Source organism: Microcaecilia unicolor, chromosome 5 (assembly GCF_901765095.1).
Source record: "Microcaecilia unicolor chromosome 5, aMicUni1.1, whole genome shotgun sequence".
Lineage (NCBI taxonomy): Eukaryota > Metazoa > Chordata > Amphibia > Gymnophiona > Siphonopidae > Microcaecilia > Microcaecilia unicolor.
The window spans coordinates 169,016,932-169,043,962 of NC_044035.1; the positions used below are offsets into that span (position 1 = coordinate 169,016,932).

General features: G+C 43.7%; 1 protein-coding gene across 1 annotated transcript in view; it reads left to right on the plus strand.

Moving 5' to 3' along the window:
• The window catches only part of MMP15 (matrix metallopeptidase 15), a 107,197-nt gene that overhangs the window by 23,152 nt on the left and 57,014 nt on the right, over positions 1-27,031 (plus strand). Inside the window, exon 2 of the mRNA XM_030203584.1 lies at positions 18,854-19,002. Coding sequence (XP_030059444.1) covers positions 18,854-19,002 — 149 coding nt within the window. The remainder of the gene's footprint in view (positions 1-18,853; positions 19,003-27,031) is intronic.

The window sequence follows — 27,031 nt, forward strand, 5'->3', positions numbered from 1 at the left end:
ATTTCAGGGAATGCACTTTTATTAGGTGTTTAAATAACTTCCTTAATTTGCATTTTCCTGTACTCAGAGCATTAGGGGATAAAGTGTTATTTTCAGTTTAGCATCCTCATATATCAAACACATTGCTGCCCACACAGGACATTATGGAGTCGTCAAGTCGCAGGAGGAATGTGAACGATTACAGGAGGACCTTGCGAGACTGGGAGAATGGGCGTGCAAGTGGCAGATGAAGTTCAATGTTGACAAGTGCAAAGTGATGCATGTGGGTAAGAGGAACCCGAATTATAGCTACGTCTTGCAAGGTTCCGCGTTAGGAGTTACGGATCAAGAAAGGGATCTGGGTGTCGTCGTCGATGATACGCTGAAACCTTCTGCTCAGTGTGCTGCTGCGGCTAGGAAAGCGAATAGAATGTTGGGTGTTATTAAGAAGGGTATGGAGTCCAGGTGTGCGGATGTTATAATGCCGTTGTATCGCTCCATGGTGCGACCGCACCTGGAGTATTGTGTTCAGTACTGGTCTCCGTATCTCAAAAAAGATATAGTAGAATTGGAAAAGGTACAGCGAAGGGCGACGAAAATGATAGTGGGGATGGGACGACTTTCCTATGAAGAGAGGCTGAGAAGGCTAGGGCTTTTCAGCTTGGAGAAGAGACGGCTGAGGGGAGATATGATAGAAGTGTATAAAATAATGAGTGGAATGGATCGGGTGGATGTGAAGCGACTGTTCACGCTATCCAAAAATACTAGGACTAGAGGGCATGAGTTGAAGCTACAGTGTGGTAAATTTAAAACGAATCGGAGAAAATTTTTCTTCACCCAACGTGTAATTAGACTCTGGAATTCATTGCCGGAGAACGTGGTACGGGCGGTTAGCTTGACGGAGTTTAAAAAGGGGTTAGATAGATTCCTAAAGGACAAGTCCATAGACCGCTATTAAATGGACTGGAAAAATTCCTCATTTTTAGGTATAACTTGTCTGGAATGTTTTTACGTTTGGGGAGCGTGCCAGGTGCCCTTGACCTGGATTGGCCACTGTCGGTGACAGGATGCTGGGCTAGATGGACCTTTGGTCTTTCCCAGTATGGCACTACTTATGTACTTATGTACTTATGTAACTAAATGCACTAAAAAGTTTTACTTGCTGTGTGTCTGTAGTAAATTAGGCTTGGAGCCAGATGCATCAATTATATGACAGATGTCCAGAGTTATGGAAGGGCAAAGAATGTGAATCATTTTGCCATTTGTGTAATGATTTATTCATGCAGTTTTGTTTTTATCGAAAGATGCTCCCTTGGTGAAGTACATTCTTTGGGAGCTGGGCGAGGGGAGAGTGAATTAGAAGTTTTGTATGTTCTAGAAGTTAAAACCAAGAGAGGTGGTGTCTGCTGCTGCTTTTGTTTACCTGCTAGTGGCTGAATGGGAAGATGGTGGAGCTACAGAGCAGGGCAGCTTGGCCTGGACAGCTGTTCTTGCAGAAGGGTATTCTTTGGTGGTGGGGGGGAAGCTGCAGGGCAGTGAGCATTGATTGGTTCCTGGGGAAGGACTGGCCAAGCTGCAGACAACATATGTCTCTGCCCACCAGTGCCATGGGGCGAACCATCCAGCCACTTTTCTGGAGACACAGACTGGAGATGGATGTGGATGCAGGAGAGAATTTTCTCCCAGACTCAGATCTAGATGCTTTTATGGCACCAGGTTCATTTGTGCAGTGCTCCAACCTTCTTTCATTGCCTGCTAACATTCAGGGGAACAGCAGTCCAGGCCTTGATTTGGACTATTCCTGGCTTCACCCACAGTGGCATCACTGGGATGTGTGGGCTCAAACTGAGGAGGCCTGTGCCAGAGGAATAAAATGTCTGCTACTCACCTAAAAGCACTCAGGCAATCTATATGGTGCTTGGGCCACCTGTTATTGCCACTGCATCTCCTTGTGACTCTGGGCAAATCACATAACCCTCCATTGCCCCTGGTACAAAATAAGTACCTGAATATAAGTAAACTACTTTGAATGTAGTTGCAAAAACTTCAGAAAGGCGGTATATCAAGTCCCATTTCCCTTTCCCTTTGAAGGAGCAGCACTCCAAGTTTTACTTCAGACTATTCCTGACCCTTTCCTCAGTGATGTTACAAGGGTGAGTGGGCTCTAATTGAGGAGGCCGGAGGAATAAGATGGTGCCTGCTGTTCACCTAAAAGCACCTGGTCCCTCTGTATGGTGCTTGGACTACCCGTCATTGCCTATTAACCTTTGAGGGAATAGAAATTCAGGGTGCCCCCCCCCCCGTGACTTTACTGGAGCAAAGGAGATCAAATTTAGGAGGCCTGCTCTGGAGGTGTCACATGCTAGGGATGTGTTCACCAACTGAGGAGCATGACTATGCTCCTTGGTGCAGTTTTAGTGTGGACTGGAAATAACTCAGAATTTTCTTCAGGGTTTATTTAGGGTTTATTTGTTTTATTTCAGTTTGTGATCAGTTCGAATGTTTGTTCAGGTTTTTGTTGAGGCCTTTGTCTGTGTCTATGGAGATGCAAGTTATTCCAACTATAATTGTCAAGGATGGTAAGGCCACCTTCCTCCATCTTGCCTGCAACCAAGGTTAAATTGGGTATCGGTATCTCTCCCATTGCACAAGGGGTTGATCCTTCTGACTGCTGAAGAGATGGACATTATAAGTGAGATTGATCAATGCTAGGTTGGTATACAGTAGCATTTCCCTTATATATGAATTTCTTAGCATCAGCTTAACTGTTCTGCACAAATGGGTTATCTTTTTCTACCAGCAGATGGAGGTAGAGAAAAGACTGAATTCTGCTAAATCTATACAATTAATAACTGATTTTTGTTTAGACATATACCCCCTAGTTCTGTAACAGGTCACCTAAAGTTATGTACCAATTGTATGCAAAAGTTTTAGAATACTAGTACTTATTTACAATCTGTGTGTGTGTTGAAGGAAAAACACTGATCGTGTTGGTTATAATTTTTGATGATTGAAAAGTGGATGTGACAAGCTGGTTGTTTCTCTTCCACTTGTGTACTTTCACCCCTGATGAAGCCTGATTTGGTGAAACATGGCCATGTTCGGTCTTTTGTGAATTTATTCATTTTGGAACTTTTAATTAAGGCATTAATTTTTTGCTTGGTTGATCTGCTATCTTGTTTTATGGTATTGACATAGTACATATGACCCTAAAGACTTGAAGTGTGAATGGGCTCCTCTGTGATTGGATCTTAATTCTTTAACAGTGACTGAAGCTGTTAGCATATGGAATTACTTTTTGGAGCATGTATTGGATAAAAGTGCACCTTAAAGAAAATCTTGACTCAAAGAACTTTTTTCTGTGCCATGGTTCTCTAAGCAACTTACACAGGAGAAGAAAGAATTATGTAAGAAAGAGAAGTACTAGTGGAAATGTCCTGCTGTATTGAGTTGCTTCTCACATCTTTGCTTAATGAAATCCGCATAGTTTTAGGTCATTGATGTTCAGTTATCCTAGTTTCTCTTGATCTCTCATCAGCATTTGATGTCATCAGCCTCTTTCTTCTTCAACAGTTAGAAAATATAGGACTCTGAGAAATTGTACTTGCTTGGTTTTCCTCTTACTTATCTGGTTGTTCCCATCATGTCTGATCTAATTCTTTCATATCCCCCTCATGTACTCTCTCTTGTGGGTCCCACAGGGCTCCATATTGGCTCCTTTCTTTAATATTTTCTTGGCTCTATTGCCCCTTTTAATCCAATCAAAGATATAGTAGAACTGGAAAAGGTGCAGCGAAGGGCGACAAAAATGATAGCGGGGATGGGACGACTTCCCTATGAAGAAAGACTAAGGAGGCTAGGGCTTTTCAGCTTGGAGAAGAGACGGCTGAGGGGAGACATGATAGATGTATATAAAATGAGTGGAGTGGAACAGGTGGATGTGAAGCGTCTGTTCACGCTTTCCAAAAATACTAGGACTAGGGGGCATGCGATAAAACTACAGTGTAGTAAATTTAAAACAAATAGGAGAAAATGTTTCTTCACCCAATGTGTAATTGGAATTCGTTGCCGGAGAACGTAGTGAAGGCGGTTAGCTTGGCAGAGTTTTAAAAGGGGTTGGACGGTTTCCTAAAGGACAAGTCCATAGACCGCTACTAAATGGACTTGGGAAAAATCCACAATTTCTGGAATAACTTGTATAAAATGTTTGTACATTTCGGTAGCTTGCCAGGTGCCCTTGACCTGGATTGGCCGCTGTCAGGGACAGGATGCTAGGTTTGATGGACCTTTGGTCTTTTCCCAGTATGGTATTACTTACGTACTTATAATCATTGGGATGTATTCCTTATCTCTATGCAGATGACATTCGAGTTTTGTTCATGTTGAATTCTTCAGGAGTTAATACTCCTCTCCAAGCCTGTCTATAAGTAGTAGATCATTGGCTTCAAAGTAATTAGCTCTTTCTCAACTCTACAAAATGCGAAGTAGTCCTGTTTCTGGATCCCTGTTCACCACATCCATCAAATCCAATAGTAAGGATTCTTTCTCTGTAGGTAGCAAATATCCCAGTAGTACGGACACTGGCACTATCCATTTAGTTTAGGCTTGCAATTCAGCAGCTGAATATTGCCACTAAATGGAAAATTTTTTGATCCAAACCAAACAAAAAGGGGGACGAATGCTTCCACAGCAATTGAACAAACAAGTACAGGGTGGAAGGGAGGGAGTTCAAAGAAATACCAGAAGTTGTCCTTTTTGGACAGAAATGCTGTGTGCTGCTGTTGCTTACTGTTGTTAATGCTGTTAATATTGCAGTTTTTCTCCATACTGCCTTTTACATTTCAGTAAAATTATGACCCCTGAGGAAGACACATTGCTGAAACACGTGTCGGGTCTGCACGATCTATGCAAAATTTTTGAAGAATAAGTTTTTTTTTAATCTTGAAGATATTGGACTTCTGATATTTCTTGGAACGTCTTCCCTTCCACCCTCTGCTTGTTTGTTAATTTTTTGGACCACCTTTACCCCACCCCTAACCAGATTCACATTTATATGGATTGTTTTTGGTCATCTATAGGACACATGCCGTTAGGTGTGCAATTGGATGCCCCAGTTGAAGAATGGCACCAGTTGTGTGTGTAACTTCGTTAATCAACATTAAATTGGTGATAAATATCAATAATGGGCTTTAACAAGCACTAATTGCACCAATTTGCAGTTATGCATGTAGCTGACTTATGACCCTATTCTATAAACATAGCACCTAAATTCTATAATGTGCAACTGCAAAGAGGACGGTGAGGTGGGAGGGGTATGAGCAGGTCATGAGAGCAGGTTGCACACTTATGCACAAAAATGCCATTTAGGCGTGTGGGTTTATGCCACCTATAGAGATGGTCTATAGGTGGCATAGTATAAATTTAGGCGGGTTGCTGCTGACTTGCTAGTATTCTATAAAGGGATCTAGTTGCCCAGTACTCATTAGTTTAGCGCTCTTTATAGAATTATCTTGTGGTAATGTGATTCTGTGGACAGGCAGGGAGTGCGCACAGACACAGGCAGGCAAGGAGTAAGAGTAAACGGAAGAATTCTTTATTACTGTGTTCTAATGTACAAAAGCCTGTTGCATCACAGCTTAGTGCAGTGTTGTGTTCTTGTAGAACCCTAAGGAAGCAGTCTTTACTAGGGCTGGCATCTAGTCACACCCCAAATACAATGTTACAGTTGCAAACCATCACTGCCCAAAGCAGGCATGCCTTCAACCTGGACACACAACAGGTTGTGTCCAGGTTGAAGGCATGCCTGCTTTGGGCAGTGATGGTTTGCAACTGTACCTTGATTGTCCTACCTTGATTGTCTTTCCCACATAGACTCTGGAGATATAAGCTTGAGGGCCACTCTGCTTCCCTGAGTCTCTCCCAAGTACTATAGCTCAGCCAACTCCTTGGGAGGATTCCATCTTTCACAGTCTTCGTCTTGGAGACCTCTCTTTTTGGAGTCCAACAGTCCGAGTTCAGAGCCCACCTCAGCACTGAGACTGTCCTGGCATCACCACTAAGCAAGATCTACTCACACTTGGACAAACATAACATTGTGCTGTTTTTTTCACTTGATCTGTCTTCAGCCTTTGACTTGGCAAATCACTCACTACTATTATCTCATCTTGCTTCACTAGGATTGACAGGTTCTGTTTTTTTTCCTGGTTTTCTTCTTTTTTTTTTTTTTCCTGCCGTTCCTGCCAGGTCATCACGTCTGGTTCTTCTGCTTCTCCTCACCCCCTGACTTAATGGGGTTCCCCAGGGCTCAGTCCTATTAGCCCTCTTATCACTCTAATCCAATCCTGTGGAATCTCTTTTCACTTGTACACAGATGATATTCTTTTACTATTCCCAACTAACCCATTTTCTCCTATTCAGCCCCTCCAAGATTGCCTGGAGCTGGTACAAAAATGGCTTTTAGAACATCAACTAGTTCTTAACAAGCACAAGACCTTGCTTGCTGGTTTACTGGAGGCCCTCTGATTCCAAGCAACCCCCTCCATCTTTTAGGGACTGACTTCCATATCTCCTGTTGAATCTTTCCACTATTTGGGCGTTATTTTGGACTCTCATTTAACTTTTTCTCCCAAGTATCAAAGCTTTGCAAAACTGTATTCTTCATCTTAATTTTCCAGCTTGTCAGTAAAACTAATCTGTTACAAACTTCAGAAATGTTTGTGATTTCCTGCTAAACCGCATATAATTAACTTCATGCCTGATTTCTAGTGGGAGTGAGTTCTACCAGCTGCCAGCCAAATAAGACACACAGGAAAAAAGACTTCTACATTTAATTCCTTTCATGGTGGGAAAGTGAAAGAATAGTGTCCTTCCCTTACAAACAAAGGACCTTTTTACCAAAAAGTATTAAGTGCTAACATGTGCTTAATGCAGGAAAAAAGGCTTATCACAAAATATTTTAGAGTTTTGCAATAATTTGCCTGTCAGCACACACTAATCTCAAGCTATTTAATTAAAAAAATTTGGGGGGGAAAGGGGCAGGGAATGGGTGTGAAAGCTTTATCTAGCTAGTGCCTTCTGATTAGCACGCACTAACCGGATAATGTGGACTTAATGCGGGAGTGCTTAGCACCTCCTAAATAGGAGTTGGTTTTTGCAATTTCTGTGTGCTAAATGGAAAAATTAGTGCAAACCTGCACAAAAACAAATAGAAAAATTCCTTAATATAGTGCTGCAGTAAATCTGGGCTTAGCTTGTGGGAAAGTCCAGTGTTAGCATGCGCCAAGTCCAGATTTTGCTGCCTTTTAGTAAAAGGGTCCCAAAACTACCTAAGGGGCCCTTTTACAAAGGCATGGTAGGGCGTGCCAAATCAGCCCAACTGTCGGGGTAGTGGGGGAGCCTGGCGGTAGTTCTGAAGTTAGTGCGTGCAGTTTTCTGCAGTAGAAAATAATTTTGTATTTTGAACCGTGGGGGACATTCCCAGTGGTAATTGGCAACGTGGCCACATTGCCATGCGCTGCCTGATTACCGCAGCATTAGCATGAGCCCTTACCACCTTCTAAATAGGTGGAGGTTAGGGCTCAGGCAGTAAATAGCTGCGTGCTAAGTAGATATTAGCGCATGGCCATTGCCCCATATAAAAAATGGCCTTTTTTCCACCATGGTAAAAAGTGGCGCAGCACGCGTCAAAACTAGCACAGGCTACTTCTTACAGTGGGTTAGTAATAGGGCCCTAAAGTAACAACTGAAGAACCATTTTCCAAAAGTCACTAAGTCCAGCTGTGTGATTTATTTATTTAGATTTTTGTCTCGCACCTTTTCAGTAGTAGCTCAAGGTGAGTTACATTCAGGTACACTGCATGTTTCTCTGTCCATGGAGGATTCACAATCTAATTTTGTACCTGAGGAATAGAGGGTTAAGTGACTTTCCGAACATCGCAGGGGGCAGCAGTGGAATTTGAACCGGGCACCTCTGGATGTCAAGACCTATGTTCTAACCACTAGGCCACTCCTCCACTCAATTTCATTCATCAAGGCAAGATTCATTGACTCCTAAGATTTTTAATGACAAATTTATCCCAAATTCCGTCTCATGAATCTTTAGTTGTGTAACAGATGGTAAAGAGCTGATCCAAAAAAGTTTAGTTTTTATCTTACTTAACATAATTTTAAAATTACCAGCCCATTTTTTCTACTTAGAGTGAAAAATCCTGCATCAACAATTTAGGAGCTCTATGGTAATGTGAATGAGGGCAGGCCCCGGAGCCAGGGTAAACCAGAGCTGCACAGTGGGTTAAGGTGAACAAAAATTATATTTTAATGAAGGTGTTAGGTAGAGGTTCTGTTCACGTCACAGGTGGGGGAAGAAAAAGTAAATAGAATAAGTCGTTGCATACAAGTGTCCTTGTGTGGCCTGCTTCTGCAGGGCAACAACATGCACCCTACACTGATAGGCTCTGGTCTGGCTCCCCAGAGTTACCAGTAGAATTATTAGCAGTTCAGTGAGGCCAGCCTTCGACCGGACGGGTCAAAGACACTCAATTGCAAGGTTCCATGTCGAACTTGGCCTACCTGATTGTAGCAGTTCAAACATAGGTAGTGGGGGCATTTCTGCTTCTCTCTGGGCTTCCTTAACCTACCTGTGTCCTAGGCTTTTATACTTCCAGGACCATGCCCTCTTGGCTCCATCCTTGCCGTGTCACTTCCCCCTTGGGCAGGACTATGGGTTTTAAAGTGGCTCTGACACTGTGAAGGGAGTATCCTTAATGGGAAATAGCAGTGTCCTATAGACTCCCTCACAGGCCATTTTACTAAGCCACAGCAAAATCTGGACTTGGCGTATGCTAACATTGGACTTTCCCTTGCACTAAACCCAGACTTACCAACAGTATATTAAGGACTTTTTCTTTTTTGCAAGTCCCACGCTAATTTTTCCATTAGTGTACAGAGTTACAAAAAGTACGGACTTGCAAAAAAAACAAAACACAATAACGCAGGCGGCAATAAGTGCTCCCGCATTAAGGGGCCCTTTTACTAAGGCACAGTAGAGCTTCCTCTCATTTGCTGCGCGGGAATTGCTAGCGCGGCTTTGTAAAAGAAGCCTTTGATCCAATATTCCATAAACTTTAGAGAATAGGTGACCCTTCAGAAATTTCTTTAATTTACTTGTATCTGCTATCAATCTAATGGAGGTAGTAGACCTGCAGATCTTTTGTGCATATTCATTAGGAATTTTCTGAAAACCTGGCCTGTTTGTGAGAACTGAACTTGAACAGCCCTGTCTTGTAGAATACCAGCTAGTGGAAAAGTATGTGTCGCGCTTTGATAGCGCGTACTTTGCTAGTGAATGTGCATATGGGTGGAGTTTGGGTAAAATACACCTATACACTTGTAAATTACAGAATTCTTTAATGTACTTGCATTCATACATATACGTAGGCATGGGCATATACATCAGCTACAGAGCTGATGTTAAGTGGTTGTACCTAGTTGTGTTTACATTTTTGCACAACTGTTCTGTAAAGAAAAGTAGCTGCCTATTATTCTCTGTTTCGAAAAAGAAAATGGGACCGTACCTGCGTGCTTTGAGTCTCTTCCCCATTTCCTCTTTTTCCCTTTCCTTCTGAGTTGTGTTGAAGCGTTGAGGGAAAAAGCTGTTGCGTGAGCCTCCCAGCGGTTACAGCTCTCTCCAGTCAGCCCGATGGATACAATTGTGAGGAGGACCAGGAGTATAGTTAGATCGGAGAGCAGCCCACTTGAGACATGTGGGGTGGGGGGGGGATCCATGGCATCTCTTGGACTTGATGGCACTCTTGGGCCTGATCGAAGAGCCCCTCCCCCACAGCTGCAAAGTACATCTCGCCACTGATGGCGTCAGCAACAGAACTGCCAGGAAGTGCAGGGCATGTTGTTTCAAGAGAGGCTTTAGAGCAACCAGTTCGCGTTATGGGGAGTCCGGGATTGGTGAGATCCCCAGAAGAAGCTGCAGAAACTGTCATTGCTTGGTTAAAGATTTATAATGTGATAAAAGGGACCCCTTTTATTTTTCTCTACGACAAATAAATGGCTGGGTGTACAATAATACAACATGGCTCTGAAATAGGCATATCGTAGTGTTATAAAATGATCATGCAAAAAATATGTAGCATGGTAAATAATCTGTAAACTTCACATAATAAACTTCAACACATCATGTGAACAAATGAAAATAAGTGTGGATGCTAAGAATGTTATGCTCAAAATCCATTTTTGCATACAAAATTTTGCTGAATTTATTTGCACTGACAGATCAAAGTGAATGTTTGAAATGTCTTTCTGGGGAGTAAGTTGGTAGAGTGTCCTGACTTAATACCAGATCTTCAGCAGTGTGCGCACCTCGGGGTCAATCACTAACATGTCAGTATTTGAAATCTCCAGTGATACTGATTTTGTGAATAATTTCTTCAGTCCACTAACTGACTATTGTTTCTCAGGAACAGTATATATACACTGTCAGCTAGCACATTTGCTTATTTCCGATCTGACGAAGAAGGGCAACCTTCGAAAGCTAATCAAGAAATGTATTAAGTTCTGTCCAATAAAAAATGTATCATCTTATTTTCTTTTCCATGTTTTATTTTGTTTGATTTCTATAGATTCTACATGGAATGTTGCTATTCCACTAGCAACATTCCATGTAGAAGTCAGCCCTTGTAGATCACCAAGTGGCCGCGCAGGCTTCTGCTTCTGTGAGTCTGACGTCCTGCACGTACGTGCAGGACGTCAGACTCACAGAAACAGAAGCCTGCGCAGCCTTCTACATGGAATGTTGCTAGTGGAATAGCAACATTCCATGTAGAATCTCCAATAGTAGCAACATTCCATGTAGAATCTCCAATGGTATCTATTTTACTGTCATAGTAATGCTTGAATGTTTTCACTTATATACACTGTCAGCTAGCACATTTGCTTATTTCCGATCTGAGGAAGAAGGGCAACCTTCGAAAGCTAATCAAGAAATGTATTAAGTTCTGTCCAATAAAAAAGGTATCATCTTATTTTCTTTTCCATGTTTTATTTTGTTTGATTTCTATAGATTCTACATGGAATGTTGCTATTCCACTAGCAACATTCCATGTAGAAGTCAGCCCTTGTAGATCACCAAGTGGCCGCGCAGGCTTCTGCTTCTGTGAGTCTGACGTCCTGCACGTACGTGCAGGACGTCAGACTCACAGAAACAGAAGCCTGCGCAGCCTTCTACATGGAATGTTGCTAGTGGAATAGCAACATTCCATGTAGAATCTCCAATAGTAGCAACATTCCATGTAGAATCTCCAATAGTAGCAACATTCCATGTAGAATCTCCAATGGTATCTATTTTACTGTCATAGTAATGCTTGAATGTTTTCACTTATATACACTGTCAGCTAGCACATTTGCTTATTTCCGATCTGAGGAAGAAGGGCAACCTTCGAAAGCTAATCAAGAAATGTATTAAGTTCTGTCCAATAAAAAAGGTATCATCTTATTTTCTTTTCCATGTTTTATTTTGTTTGATTTCTATAGATTCTACATGGAATGTTGCTATTCCACTAGCAACATTCCATGTAGAAGTCAGCCCTTGTAGATCACCAAGTGGCCGCGCACGCTTCTGCTTCTGTGAGTCTGACGTCCTGCACGTACGTGCAGGACGTCAGACTCACAGAAGCAGAAGCCTGCGCAGCCTTCTACATGGAATGTTGCTAGTGGAATAGCAACATTCCATGTAGAATCTCCAATAGTAGCAACATTCCATGTAGAATCTCCAATAGTAGCAACATTCCATGTAGAATCTCCAATGGTATCTATTTTACTGTCATAGTAATGCTTGAATGTTTTCACTTATATACACTGTCAGCTAGCACATTTGCTTATTTCCGATCTGAGGAAGAAGGGCAACCTTCGAAAGCTAATCAAGAAATGTATTAAGTTCTGTCCAATAAAAAAGGTATCATTTATTTTCTTTTCCATGTTTTATTTTGTTTGATTTCTATAGATTCTACATGGAATGTTGCTATTCCACTAGCAACATTCCATGTAGAAGTCAGCCCTTGTAGATCACCAAGTGGCCGCGCAGGCTTCTGCTTCTGTGAGTCTGACGTCCTGCACGTACGTGCAGGACGTCAGACTCACAGAAACAGAAGCCTGCGCAGCCTTCTACATGGAATGTTGCTAGTGGAATAGCAACATTCCATGTAGAATCTCCAATAGTAGCAACATTCCATGTAGAATCTCCAATGGTATCTATTTTACTGTCATAGTAATGCTTGAATGTTTTCACTTATATACACTGTCAGCTAGCACATTTGCTTATTTCCGATCTGAGGAAGAAGGGCAACCTTCGAAAGCTAATCAAGAAATGTATTAAGTTCTGTCCAATAAAAAAGGTATCATCTTATTTTCTTTTCCATGTTTTATTTTGTTTGATTTCTATAGATTCTACATGGAATGTTGCTATTCCACTAGCAACATTCCATGTAGAAGTCAGCCCTTGTAGATCACCAAGTGGCCGCGCAGGCTTCTGCTTCTGTGAGTCTGACGTCCTGCACGTACGTGCAGGACGTCAGACTCACAGAAACAGAAGCCTGCGCAGCCTTCTACATGGAATGTTGCTAGTGGAATAGCAACATTCCATGTAGAATCTCCAATAGTAGCAACATTCCATGTAGAATCTCCAATGGTATCTATTTTACTGTCATAGTAATGCTTGAATGTTTTCACTTATATACACTGTCAGCTAGCACATTTGCTTATTTCCGATCTGAGGAAGAAGGGCAACCTTCGAAAGCTAATCAAGAAATGTATTAAGTTCTGTCCAATAAAAAAGGTATCATCTTATTTTCTTTTCCATGTTTTATTTTGTTTGATTTCTATAGATTCTACATGGAATGTTGCTATTCCACTAGCAACATTCCATGTAGAAGTCAGCCCTTGTAGATCACCGAGTGGCCGCGCAGGCTTCTGCTTCTGTGAGTCTGACGTCCTGCACGTACGTGCAGGACGTCAGACTCACAGAAACAGAAGCCTGCGCAGCCTTCTACATGGAATGTTGCTAGTGGAATAGCAACATTCCATGTAGAATCTCCAATAGTAGCAACATTCCATGTAGAATCTCCAATGGTATCTATTTTACTGTCATAGTAATGCTTGAATGTTTTCACTTATATACACTGTCAGCTAGCACATTTGCTTATTTCCGATCTGAGGAAGAAGGGCAACCTTCGAAAGCTAATCAAGAAATGTATTAAGTTCTGTCCAATAAAAAAGGTATCATCTTATTTTCTTTTCCATGTTTTATTTTGTTTGATTTCTATAGATTCTACATGGAATGTTGCTATTCCACTAGCAACATTCCATGTAGAAGTCAGCCCTTGTAGATCACCAAGTGGCCGCGCAGGCTTCTGCTTCTGTGAGTCTGACGTCCTGCACGTACGTGCAGGACGTCAGACTCACAGAAACAGAAGCCTGCGCAGCCTTCTACATGGAATGTTGCTAGTGGAATAGCAACATTCCATGTAGAATCTCCAATAGTAGCAACATTCCATGTAGAATCTCCAATGGTATCTATTTTACTGTCATAGTAATGCTTGAATGTTTTCACTTATATACACTGTCAGCTAGCACATTTGCTTATTTCCGATCTGACGAAGAAGGGCAACCTTCGAAAGCTAATCAAGAAATGTATTAAGTTCTGTCCAATAAAAAAGGTATCATCTTATTTTCTTTTCCATGTTTTATTTTGTTTGATTTCTATAGATTCTACATGGAATGTTGCTATTCCACTAGCAACATTCCATGTAGAAGTCAGCCCTTGTAGATCACCAAGTGGCTGCGCAGGCTTCTGCTTCTGTGAGTCTGACGTCCTGCACGTACGTGCAGGACGTCAGACTCACAGAAACAGAAGCCTGCGCAGCCTTCTACATGGAATGTTGCTAGTGGAATAGCAACATTCCATGTAGAATCTCCAATAGTAGCAACATTCCATGTAGAATCTCCAATGGTATCTATTTACTGTCATAGTAATGCTTGAATGTTTTCACTTATATACACTGTCAGCTAGCACATTTGCTTATTTCCGATCTGACGAAGAAGGGCAACCTTCGAAAGCTAATCAAGAAATGTATTAAGTTCTGTCCAATAAAAAAGGTATCATCTTATTTTCTTTTCCATGTTTTATTTTGTTTGATTTCTATAGATTCTACATGGAATGTTGCTATTCCACTAGCAACATTCCATGTAGAAGTCAGCCCTTGTAGATCACCAAGTGGCCGCGCAGGCTTCTGCTTCTGTGAGTCTGACGTCCTGCACGTACGTGCAGGACGTCAGACTCACAGAAACAGAAGCCTGCGCAGCCTTCTACATGGAATGTTGCTAGTGGAATAGCAACATTCCATGTAGAATCTCCAATAGTAGCAACATTCCATGTAGAATCTCCAATGGTATCTATTTTACTGTCATAGTAATGCTTGAATGTTTTCACTTATATACACTGTCAGCTAGCACATTTGCTTATTTCCGATCTGACGAAGAAGGGCAACCTTCGAAAGCTAATCAAGAAATGTATTAAGTTCTGTCCAATAAAAAAGGTATCATCTTATTTTCTTTTCCATGTTTTATTTTGTTTGATTTCTATAGATTCTACATGGAATGTTGCTAGTGGAATAGCAACATTCCATGTAGAAGTCAGCCCTTGTAGATCACCAAGTGGCCGCGCAGGCTTCTGCTTCTGTGAGTCTGACGTCCTGCACGTACGTGCAGGACGTCAGACTCACAGAAACAGAAGCCTGCGCAGCCTTCTACATGGAATGTTGCTAGTGGAATAGCAACATTCCATGTAGAATCTCCAATAGTAGCAACATTCCATGTAGAATCTCCAATGGTATCTATTTTACTGTCATAGTAATGCTTGAATGTTTTCACTTATATACACTGTCAGCTAGCACATTTGCTTATTTCCGATCTGAGGAAGAAGGGCAACCTTCGAAAGCTAATCAAGAAATGTATTAAGTTCTGTCCAATAAAAAAGGTATCATCTTATTTTCTTTTCCATGTTTTATTTTGTTTGATTTCTATAGATTCTACATGGAATGTTGCTATTCCACTAGCAACATTCCATGTAGAAGTCAGCCCTTGTAGATCACCAAGTGGCCGCGCAGGCTTCTGCTTCTGTGAGTCTGACGTCCTGCACGTACGTGCAGGACGTCAGACTCACAGAAACAGAAGCCTGCGCAGCCTTCTACATGGAATGTTGCTAGTGGAATAGCAGCATTCCATGTAGAATCTCCAATAGTAGCAACATTCCATGTAGAATCTCCAATGGTATCTATTTTACTGTCATAGTAATGCTTGAATGTTTTCACTTATATACACTGTCAGCTAGCACATTTGCTTATTTCCGATCTGAGGAAGAAGGGCAACCTTCGAAAGCTAATCAAGAAATGTATTAAGTTCTGTCCAATAAAAAAGGTATCATCTTATTTTCTTTTCCATGTTTTATTTTGTTTGATTTCTATAGATTCTACATGGAATGTTGCTATTCCACTAGCAACATTCCATGTAGAAGTCAGCCCTTGTAGATCACCAAGTGGCCGCGCAGGCTTCTGCTTCTGTGAGTCTGACGTCCTGCACGTACGTGCAGGACGTCAGACTCACAGAAACAGAAGCCTGCGCAGCCTTCTACATGGAATGTTGCTAGTGGAATAGCAACATTCCATGTAGAATCTCCAATAGTAGCAACATTCCATGTAGAATCTCCAATAGTAGCAACATTCCATGTAGAATCTCCAATGGTATCTATTTTACTGTCATAGTAATGCTTGAATGTTTTCACTTATATACACTGTCAGCTAGCACATTTGCTTATTTCCGATCTGAGGAAGAAGGGCAACCTTCGAAAGCTAATCAAGAAATGTATTAAGTTCTGTCCAATAAAAAAGGTATCATCTTATTTTCTTTTCCATGTTTTATTTTGTTTGATTTCTATAGATTCTACATGGAATGTTGCTATTCCACTAGCAACATTCCATGTAGAAGTCAGCCCTTGTAGATCACCAAGTGGCCGCGCAGGCTTCTGCTTCTGTGAGTCTGACGTCCTGCACGTACGTGCAGGACGTCAGACTCACAGAAACAGAAGCCTGCGCAGCCTTCTACATGGAATGTTGCTAGTGGAATAGCAACATTCCATGTAGAATCTCCAATAGTAGCAACATTCCATGTAGAATCTCCAATGGTATCTATTTTACTGTCATAGTAATGCTTGAATGTTTTCACTTATATACACTGTCAGCTAGCACATTTGCTTATTTCCGATCTGAGGAAGAAGGGCAACCTTCGAAAGCTAATCAAGAAATGTATTAAGTTCTGTCCAATAAAAAAGGTATCATCTTATTTTCTTTTCCATGTTTTATTTTGTTTGATTTCTATAGATTCTACATGGAATGTTGCTATTCCACTAGCAACATTCCATGTAGAAGTCAGCCCTTGTAGATCACCAAGTGGCCGCGCAGGCTTCTGCTTCTGTGAGTCTGACGTCCTGCACGTACGTGCAGGACGTCAGACTCACAGAAACAGAAGCCTGCGCAGCCTTCTACATGGAATGTTGCTAGTGGAATAGCAACATTCCATGTAGAATCTCCAATAGTAGCAACATTCCATGTAGAATCTCCAATGGTATCTATTTTACTGTCATAGTAATGCTTGAATGTTTTCACTTATATACACTGTCAGCTAGCACATTTGCTTATTTCCGATCTGAGGAAGAAGGGCAACCTTCGAAAGCTAATCAAGAAATGTATTAAGTTCTGTCCAATAAAAAAGGTATCATCTTATTTTCTTTTCCATGTTTTATTTTGTTTGATTTCTATTGATAACCTTAAGAGTGGACTAACACGGTTACCACACTCCTCTACTTAAGATAGAATTACCCAGAAAGAGAACAAAAAGCATCAGGAAGGGAAAGGGTGGGGTATGTCTCTGAAACATGATCTCAAGGAAGTTGAGAGGTAGTGCAAGTGACTGGTAAGCAGTTGAGGGCTGGTGAGAATTGTCACATTGATTGTGTCCTGGGCTTAGAACATACTTCTGAGATGATTTCTTTGAGCCTTTATTTAGGGGAAAAGCCTTGTATTGGAAGTCAGGGCACATGAGACCTTTAACAAGCTGTAGATGTGGGCTCTGATTATGTTTAGTGTCACCTGGCAATGAAATGGAAAATGCAATTCACCTGGTACAGGGAGCAGCTTGCAGAGGAGGGTCCAGGAGGGCTGCTCCAATTTTAATCACAGGGGCTGACTAGTGGGGGCTGTACAGAAAACATCTTTTCTCCCCCCCTTTCCCCCACACATATTGGCATGCTGCAGAAGTGAAACTGGATAAGTAGTACACCATAGGCCACCTACAGTTTAAATAAAATGAGAAAATTTTAAATATCATTTTGTTTTGTTTAATTTGCAATGCATACTTTTATCTTTACAAATTTATCATTGCTTTTCAATATCAATCATTAAGATGGTAAATTTCAATCATTAAGATGGGCCACCCTTGGCATCTCTGCCGTACATATCTGAGGTTTTAGCTAATCTCTTGTACGTTGTGCAGAACTAAGGCATCTTATTTGCATTATCTGTTGAATCCAAGTTTAAAAGAAAATAGAATGTAACCTTTAAAACGGAGAATGTTTTGTCTGAGAATAAGGAATTGCTATCATATAAAATTCCATGAGCTGAGAGGGGAAGGAATACATCAGGTTAAGTCAGGGATTTTCAACCCAGTCCCCAGAACACACCCAGCCAGTAAGGTTTTCAGAGTACCCACAGTGAATATGCATGAGAGAGATTTCCATATAATGGAGGTAGTGCATTCAGATTTAACTCATGCATATTCATTTTGGCTATCCTGAAAACCTGATTGGCTTGGAGTGACCCGAGGACTGGCAAGAGAACCCCTGAGTTTGTCTGACCAGCAGACATACATAGGGTAGTACCTGTTTATGGAAATGCTTGTTTTGGGAAGGGTGAGACATAGGTAGAGAGGAGTGGATGCCAGTGCTGAGACACAGTTGTGATGGGAGAGGTCTAATTCGGTATATTAAGTAGCCACTGTTGTGGGACGGAGAAGATTGGAAAGCCACATTGACCCCAGACTAAAGAATGCCCTTCAACACTCTAGAGCAGTAGTTCTTAAACTTTCTACTATTGTGACACATCTGACAGACAGTGTTCACGTATGTGACACACTGAACATTACAATCTGCAGCTGAACAAAGGAAAAAATAACATGTATGTATATAATTTAATTGTTGCTAACAGTGATGTAAGGAAAATACAGTTGCAATGGTATTGACTGCCAGAGGGGAGGAGAGGGTGGGCTGAGACATTTTCAGTTGAGGCTGGTGACAGTAGGGGACCAGTTGTGGAGATTTCAAGTACTTGACCTTCCTGGTTCTTTACCCTCAACTTGTAGCACACATGGTTGTTAAGAAACACGTAAGCAGGTTGTCTGTCAAATTTTGTTTTGACACACCTCCCAGCTGCTCTACAGTTGTTCATTAACATTAGGGATTATATCGTGGTGTGGTGTGTCTGTTGTGTCACTTCACTAACAAAATAGGGTTATTTCTATGTACTACGAATTTTTCAGACCTGACGCTTTTCTAATTCTTCTGCATCTGTGTTTTTATAGCTTTTTTGTTTTTGTTTCATTTCCAGTTGACACATTGTTCAAACTAGCATCATGCCCACACCCCTCAATTTTGATAGCCACTTATGATTTTCTATTACTTAATTGTAAAGAAGGAGGAGTACAGAAGGTCAAAGGGCAAGCATAGAAAGATCACCGCGTGACCTTTGTTTGTCCCTTACAGGCCTGGCTGCGACTTTATGGCTACCTCCCTCAGGCCAGCCGACAGATGTCTACCATGCGCACAGCACAGATCCTGTTTGCTGCCATCTCGGAGATGCAGCAGTTCTATGGCATCCCGGTCACCGGCGTGATGGACGAGAGGACCGAAGCGTAAGTCCTTCTGCATGGCACATCCCTGCACGGTCACTTCCATGTCTTGTTGGGTTCAGTTCTCAGTGCTAGGAGATAATGAGACACTGAGTTGCAGCCCAAAGAGCAGGTTTCTAGTGGACAGCACTGTATGTTAAATAAAAACTTTTGTGTCTGTTTTACTGATCACCAGTGGCGTTCCTAGGGGGGCTGGCACCCGGGGCGGATCGCCGATTCGCCCCCCCCCCCCCCGATACAGCGCGGACCCCCCCTGGCGAAAAGATACCCCTGCGAAGGAACCCCCCCCCCCCCCCCCCCCCGCCGGGTGCACGCTGCTGGGGGGGGGGGGGGGGGGGTGCCGCGCGCACCTGCTCTCCGTTGTTCCATGTTTCTTTTCTGCCCCGGAACAGGAAGTAACCTGTTCCGGGGCAGAGGAAGAAGCATGGAACAACAGAGGGCAGGCGCGCGCGGCACCCCCCCCCCCCCCCCCCCCGGCGGCGTGCACCCGGGGCGGCGTGCACCCGGGGCGGACCGCCCCCCCCCCCCCCCCCCCCCCCCCCCCAGGAACGCCACTGCTGATCACACTTTATTGAGCCCTCTCAGGTGATTCTAAAACATTTGGCCTGTTAGAGAGTGATTCTATAAAGAGGTGCCTATGTGGAGCCAATTCCTACTTTTCTTTGGTCAAACATGAACCTTTATTGCAGGTTCAGTCAATTACACTAACGATTAAAGCTGCTGTATGTGCTCTCACCTAGATAGTTAAAGAACACATGTAGGTTATACAATTTTAGGGGTAAATATTCAGCCAGAGGCAGTTGGCATTTTTTTTGACTGCCAGCGGCATTGTGGCTGGGTAATCACTGCCGGGCCATGTCCGGGCACCGGCATTGACTATTCGGGGTTGTGCAGCTGGCTATCCCTTATCCGTTTAAATGTGATAGTCAGCTCTTAGGGACATATGCACAAAGGCACCCATAAATTATGGGTGTTGTGGAAGAACTTGCCAAGTTGCAAACAATGACCGATGCACAAAGGGGAATGGCATGCAAATGAGATGCATGAATATTGTTTTGTGTATCAGTTGCTGTTTGCAACTTGAAGTTGTCAAATGCATTTGACAGCTTGCCCACCATGGATTTTTTAGATTTGCATAGTTGGGGGCTTGAGGGGGGGGGGGTCTGCTGGAGTACAGCAGACCCCCTTCGGACCCCCCTCCGGACAACTAAAAAAAACCTCCCCCCTCCACTTGACCTCCAAAATCCTTGGTTGTTCCCCCCCCCCCCCAAAGAACATCGAAGAACCTCGCCCTATACCAACTTGCTCCAGACCGGACTGAGCATCCTAGTGCCAAGCCCTCGTAGTCTATGGGATTCTTTCCCACCCCAAACCCTCCCATATATACCTTCTGAGTTGGAGGCAGGAAGACCACCTCCTCCCTTCTGCCTCTGTTCCAGCCCAGAATAAAATGGCGGCGCCCAACCCCTGCCTGCTTAGGCCTCCCCAGGGACTGGAAGTCACCATTTTGTTCTGAGCAGGACCAGAGGGAGGAGGTGGTCCTCCTGCCTCCAACTTTGAAGGTATGTGGGAGGGTCGGGGAGGGGGAAGGAATCCCACTAAACCAACAGGGCTTGCCACTAGGTTGCCCAGCCCAGGGCCCACCGGGTTGGGAGGGGGCAGTGGTCATCAATATTTTGGGGGAGGAGGTCGTGAGGGGGTCCTTTGGTCTTGGGGGAGGGAGTTGGGGTTGTGACCTGACGCCTACCATAGGGAGCAGTCTGCTTGCACTATACAGTGCAAGCTGAGAGCTCCCAATAATGACAGCTCCAGACCGGTCACTAATTTCTGCATGTTAAGGGTAGGCGCACAGTGCACAGAAATGGCTGTGTATTGCTTGGAATGCTCATTTAAATATTAATGAGCTTGATGTAATACATTTGGATAGAGTTCTTAGTAGCTGCTAATGGCACACCTTAGATCCATGGAGAATCCCTTTGTGCATTACTCACTAAATTACGTTTTTTTAAAATTGGCTACAACCAGTCTAAAGCAAACGTTACCAGCATGGTAAGCTTTGTGCATCGTGCCCTTAATCACCTAGTCAAGACAAAGATAGAACTATGTTTTGTGCGGTCTTATTTGTCTGGTTAACATAGGCAGTTGTGCTGAATATTGGCACTTACATATTGTCCTTAAACTATTCCAGAACTCGTGGGTTAGTTATGACCATCGACCAGGACATGGAGATAGAGAATACAGAAGTGAGCTGAAGCATATAACCCTATCCTACTAGCTGAGCCCTTCAGTATTTTCTATCTCCAGCAGGTGGATGGTCATAGCTCAGTCCTGAGCTCTAGATAGGCCGCTCCTGGTCCAGTTGGTCAACTGGCTCCCAGTTGAGCTTACTGGGCAGTCTCCTTTCATCTGTGGAAATTCCAGAGTCCTGTCTCATTCTGCCCATATCCTCCTCCATCTCCTCCCATTGGTCTGGGAAGCCCGGCTCAACAACTAGTTCCTGAAACTGGCAAATAAAAGTGCCATTTTTCTCTTTACTAGATGCAGCTGTGTTTTCAGTTCATTGCAGGGAGAGGAGCTGGTGCAACTCAGAGCTGGTAAGCCTCCCTTCTATTTTCCTATCTGGAGCGGTACCTAGGGCAGTTTCGGCAGCCTCTCGGAGAAGCTCCTGCCGGGCTTGTGGGGATTCCCATGTTGGACACATGGTCTTAATGGGAGGTGATGGCAGCACCCACTGAGTTAGTCAAGCGGTGCTCCTGCTGTGGAGCCCATTGTGAATCGTCTGGCAACTGCTTCTCCTGTAGTTTGCTTCAGAACAACGCAGGGATAGTGGCCATTTTACTGCCACGTGGAGAGAGCGCAGGAACGGCCTCAGAGGCTTTCCATTCTCTCTTTCGCCTGGGCTGCCTGATTTGGCTTGAGGGCTTGGGGGGAGGCATGTTTTCCCCTGAGTTCGTGTTAGTGCTGCATCAGACATACTTGCTGAGGCAGAGTCAGGCATGTGTACAGGCTCCCTCTAGCTCGCAATCCTCCACTCCTCCAGCTCCTGGGAGGTCCTGTTTGGATCTCTGTGCTGTGGCTGAGAGGGATTCTCCTCCTTCACCTATTTTGGATGATATTTCAGATCTTTTGGAGAACAGGGAGCTTCTCCTGAGGAGGGGGATGACCTCAAAGTGCTGAAGCTTTTTTGCAAGGAAGACCTGAGCAGATTGATCTCCGAGTCATTGGCAGTGCTTTCTATCGAGGATCCTTCAGCTTGTGCCTCGGGAGGACAGGGATCTTCTATGATGAAGGGCCTTAGGTGCTCCTGTAAGGCCTTTCCCATGCATCCAGATATACAGGAGTTGATTTCGGTGGAATGGATGACTCTGGACATGGGGTTGAAAGTGGGGAGGGCCATGGTCCGCTTGTACCCTTGTTGTCCAAAGAAAAAGAAATGCTCCAGCTACCACGTGTGGACTTACTGGTGACAGCGGTTGCAAAGAAGACCACCCTTCCAATGGAAAAAGGTATTTCGAAAGGATCTACAGGAAAGGAAAATTGAGCATGTTCTAAAGCAATCCTTTGAGGTGACCTCCCTGGGTCTCCAGGTGACCATCTACAGCTCCTTTGTAGTATGAACATGCTTGAAGTGGCACCAGCAATTGGTGATGAAGGAAACGCGCCAGTCTGTCCAGTTGGAGGCAAGGCACGCTTACTTAGCCGACATGATCTATGATATGCTCCAGGCCTTGGCTTGGGGGGTATGTCCTTGGTAGTTGTGGCTAGGAGGCAACTGTGGTTAGAATTGGGATGCGGATGCCATCTCCAAGTCTCTGCTGGTGAAACTCCCTTTCAAGGGCAAATGCCTCTTTGAGGAGGACCTGAGTAACCCGATCAAGGTGCTGGGAGAGTCTAAACTACAGTGCCTGACTGAGGACAAAGTGAGAAGTTTCACTCATAGAATGCAAGGTCCTCATGGTCTAAATTCCAGGAAAGCAAGTGCTACAGACCAGGCCGCAAGCAGTTTGGGCAAGGGTCACAGTTTCAGGGTAGGCAGTCTCCCTTTAGCTTAGACAGGAAGTCCATTCCCCAGATCTGCAGGAGCCTCCCGTACTATCTAGTGAGGCAAGGTAGGCCCACCCCTCCCCATTATTGCTGGGAGGTCATCTTAAAGGCTTTGTGGAGGAGTGGGCCTCCATTACTTCAGACCTGTGGGTCTTGGATATTCTCAGGGAAGGCTACAAAACTAGAATTATCCTGCCCAGTCACACTGCTCTTCTTGGAGTCTCCCTGTCAAACGGGCGACACAGTGTTGGTGGTTCAGGCAACCATAGAGTCCTTGCTTGCATTGGTTCTGGTCCCTTGTGAGGAGCGGAGACAAGGAAGGTACTCTTTTACTTTGTAGTTCCCAAAAAAAGAGGGTACCTTTCATCCGATGTTGGACTTTAAGAGTCTGAATTGGTGTGAGAGTTTTGTATTTCACATGGAGACCTTGCAGTCTGTGATAGCTTCGGTATAACTGGAGGAGTTCTGATGGCACTGGACCTCAAGGAGGCGTACTTTCATATCTCCATTTGGCCTCCTCACCAACAGTTTCTGAGGTTTGCGGTGCTGGGCTGCCACTTTCAGTTCAAGGGCAGTTCAAGGCGATCCCCTTTGGTCTTTTCACAGCTCCGCAGACATTTTCCAAGGTTATGGTGGTGGTCGCAGCCTACCTGTGATGTCCGGCGGGAGGGTAATGAGTTCATCAGTACCTCAACGATTGGCTTATTCGGGTCGTGTCCTTTGCTGACAGTGAATCTGCAACAGTTATTATGGTCCATTGTCTTCAGTCGCTGAGCTGGGTGATCAATTTTTAGACAAGCACACTGGTTCCCTTTGCCGGAGTATCTGGGGGTGCTGTTCGACATGAGACAGGAGAAAATCTTCCTCACCCAGCGCAGATGGGAGAAACTGATCCACTAGTGCAGGTTCTTCTGCAATGGAGCAGGCCTTGGACTTGGGACTATGCTCAGGTGTTGGGGTCTATGACAGCGGCAATGGAAATGGTTCCGTGGACGAGAGCTCACATGCGGCCACTTCATCAATCGCTGCTCAGCCATTTGTGTCCAGTCTCCGAGGACTACACTGTTTGATTCCCTTGGACGCCAGTAGCCCGCCAAAGCAAGCGGTGGTGGTGGTTGGACAGAAACCTGGCCAAAGGTGTCCCCTTTCCAGTCCTGCATTGGGAGGTAGTGACGATGGACACCAGTCTGTTTGGATGGGGAGCACACTATCTCAGTCATCTGGCTCAAGACACATGGTTACAGTTGGAGGCATCTTGGCCCATCAATCTTCTTGAAATCAGACTGATTCGCTGTGTTCTGGAGGCGTTCGTTCCCTTCGTAGGGTCACCCCCAGTCTGAGTGTTTTCCAAGAACGCTATGGTGGTGGCCTATGTTAACAAGCAGGAGGACACTTGCAGCTGGCAGCGGAGGCCACATTGTTGATTTGCTGAGCAGAACAATACCTGCTTTACCTGTTGGTGGCACACATTGCAGGGTCTTTGAAGGTTCAAGTGGACTTTCTCAGCAGGAGCTCTTTGGATCCGGGGGAATGGGAGTTGTCTGAGGAAGCCTTCCAGCTCATTGTGAGTTGCTGGAGTCTCCCTCCTCTCATCCTGATGGCCTCCAGGAGCAATACCAAGGTAGCCAACTTCGATGGACCTCCCCTTGTTTCAGAGGGGGGATTGTGGGGAGCAGTTTGTGTCCCTTAGGCTCCTGGATATGCGGCAGTCTATGTTATCTTGAGGTCACTAATGAGTTTGAGAGAACGGATCTCCTCTTCATGCTCTTCAGTAAGCAGAAACAAGGTCTAACAGTGGCTAAACCCTCAATCTCATGATGGGTGATGGAGGCCATTTCTTCGGCCTATGGCAGGAAGGCAGCCACCGGCTGTGCTGAGGGTGCACTGTACGAAATGAGTTGCTACGTCTTGGATGGAGGCAGCATCTCTTTCACCAACTAAGATTTGCAGGGCGACAAACTGGTCATCTCTCCAGTCCTTTGTCAGGCATTACAGGGTGGATGTGGCAGCGCGGTCTGAGGCCACGTTTGGGGTTTCGGTCCTGCAGGCAGCAGCGTCAGTCTGCCCTCAATAGGGACTACTTTAGGACATCCCACAAGTTCTGGAATAGTATAAGGATGGTAAGGAAGGAGGAATTACATCTACAAGCGGTCTTATATTCCACAATAGCCTTTACAGTTCAATGCAGATAACACTTAAAGACAGAACAATTTATCTCAGATAAACAAAACTAGTCATAGAGTATAACAAAGTCAACCCACAGTTTTAAGTTGCTTATGAAAATTATGAAATTCCCTTTGGGAGCGCACAGCAGAAGGTAAAGAGTTCCAAACAGAGGCAGCCTGATAGGGCAGAGATGATGATAACTGTCTAAAAAACTTTATTGAAATTACAGACAGAAAATGTAAAAATTGGCCCTGTAAAAGTTGTTTGTCCAAAAGTGAAAAAAAAATCTGACAGATAAGAGGGAGCAGTACCATATAAGAGATTTGAAATACTAACATATATAGTTTAAAATTAACCCTTGCCATGATTGGTAGCCAATGGAGTTTGTAAAATTAAGGCTTAACTGAGTCAACAACTTTCAATGAATAAATTATCCTTATGGCCAGATTTTGAACTGTCTGCATACTTATATAGACTACATTACAGTAATCCAATTTTGAAAGTAATAAGGATTGAACTAGAAGCTTAAAAGAGGGCAATTCAAAGTATTTCTGAACCATTCGTAATTTCCTTACTAGAAAAAAGGAACTCTTAACTGTCTTATTTATCTGATTAAGCATAATGAGTTGACTATCTACCTCAACCCCCTGGATACGAGTGGAAAATTCAAATTTAAATCCAGTGTTTCTAATAATGAATCATTCTTTTCCCATAATATTCTTAACAGGACCTAACCATAAAAATTTGGTTTTCTCCTGATTAAGCTTCAGACAAGAACTCAAAGCCCAATGGTCAATAGTCTCAATACACAGTTGAATTCTCTGCATCAATTTCTCTTAGGGACCGGCATTAATATAGTAATATCATCAGCATTACTAAAAGAGGATAGCTGGAGACTGTCAAGTGTGTTTCCCAAAGGCTGCAATAGAAGGTTGAATAGAGTGGGTGAGAGGGGGCACTATTCTAGAAGCCCTCCTGGTGATTTTTATTTTTGCAGCTGTGTGCAGGTAGAAGCTTCACTATTCTACGCTGCTAACCTTGCCTCTTGTTCTGCGGAGGAGTAATAGCGTCAGTTTCTACTGGTTTTTGCAGATTGCTGACGAAAAAAAGAAAAGAAATTTTGGTTCCTGGGGGGGGGGGGGTGCTTGGTTTTTTATTTGCCTTTAGAAATTATACATTTTCCCAATAATAACAAACATACAAATATTTACCAGCTCTCTACTAGCCCACATCAGATTCTTGATTGTTAATTGATTGCTTGAGCCTTGTTTGTCTGACAGTCCCCCCACTGCTTGTTTGGATGCATACCGAAGGGCTAGCAGGCTAGGGTTATATTCTTCTGTGTTCCCTATCTCCACCTGCTGGTCGATGGACATGACTAACCCACAAGTGCTGGAATAGTGTAAAGGACTAAGGGGGTATTTTACTAAAGGTTAGCTTGAGTTATCTGCGGCAGGTCCCATTTTATTCCTATGGCCCTGCTGCAGATAACTCGCGCTAATCTTTAGTAAGAGACCTCCTAAATTATTAGGTAAAATCTAATTTCTCCTTAACAGCTTAAGTGCTGACTCTGCTTCTGGACCGCCCACATAATTGCCAGCTTTGTGTTTAGTGGTTAGCGTTGGTATTCAGCAGCACTAACCGGTTAAGTATTGCTGAATATCAGCAGATAGCCCTGTACAAGCGATTTAACTACCCGATTAAATCGCTTTGAATATTGACTCGTTAGAATCTACACACCTAAGAGTGTAACGAGTTCACATTCTGCCCATGTAGATGTCCACTTGCTTAATATACAGCATTGCATCTTGGCACGTACTGA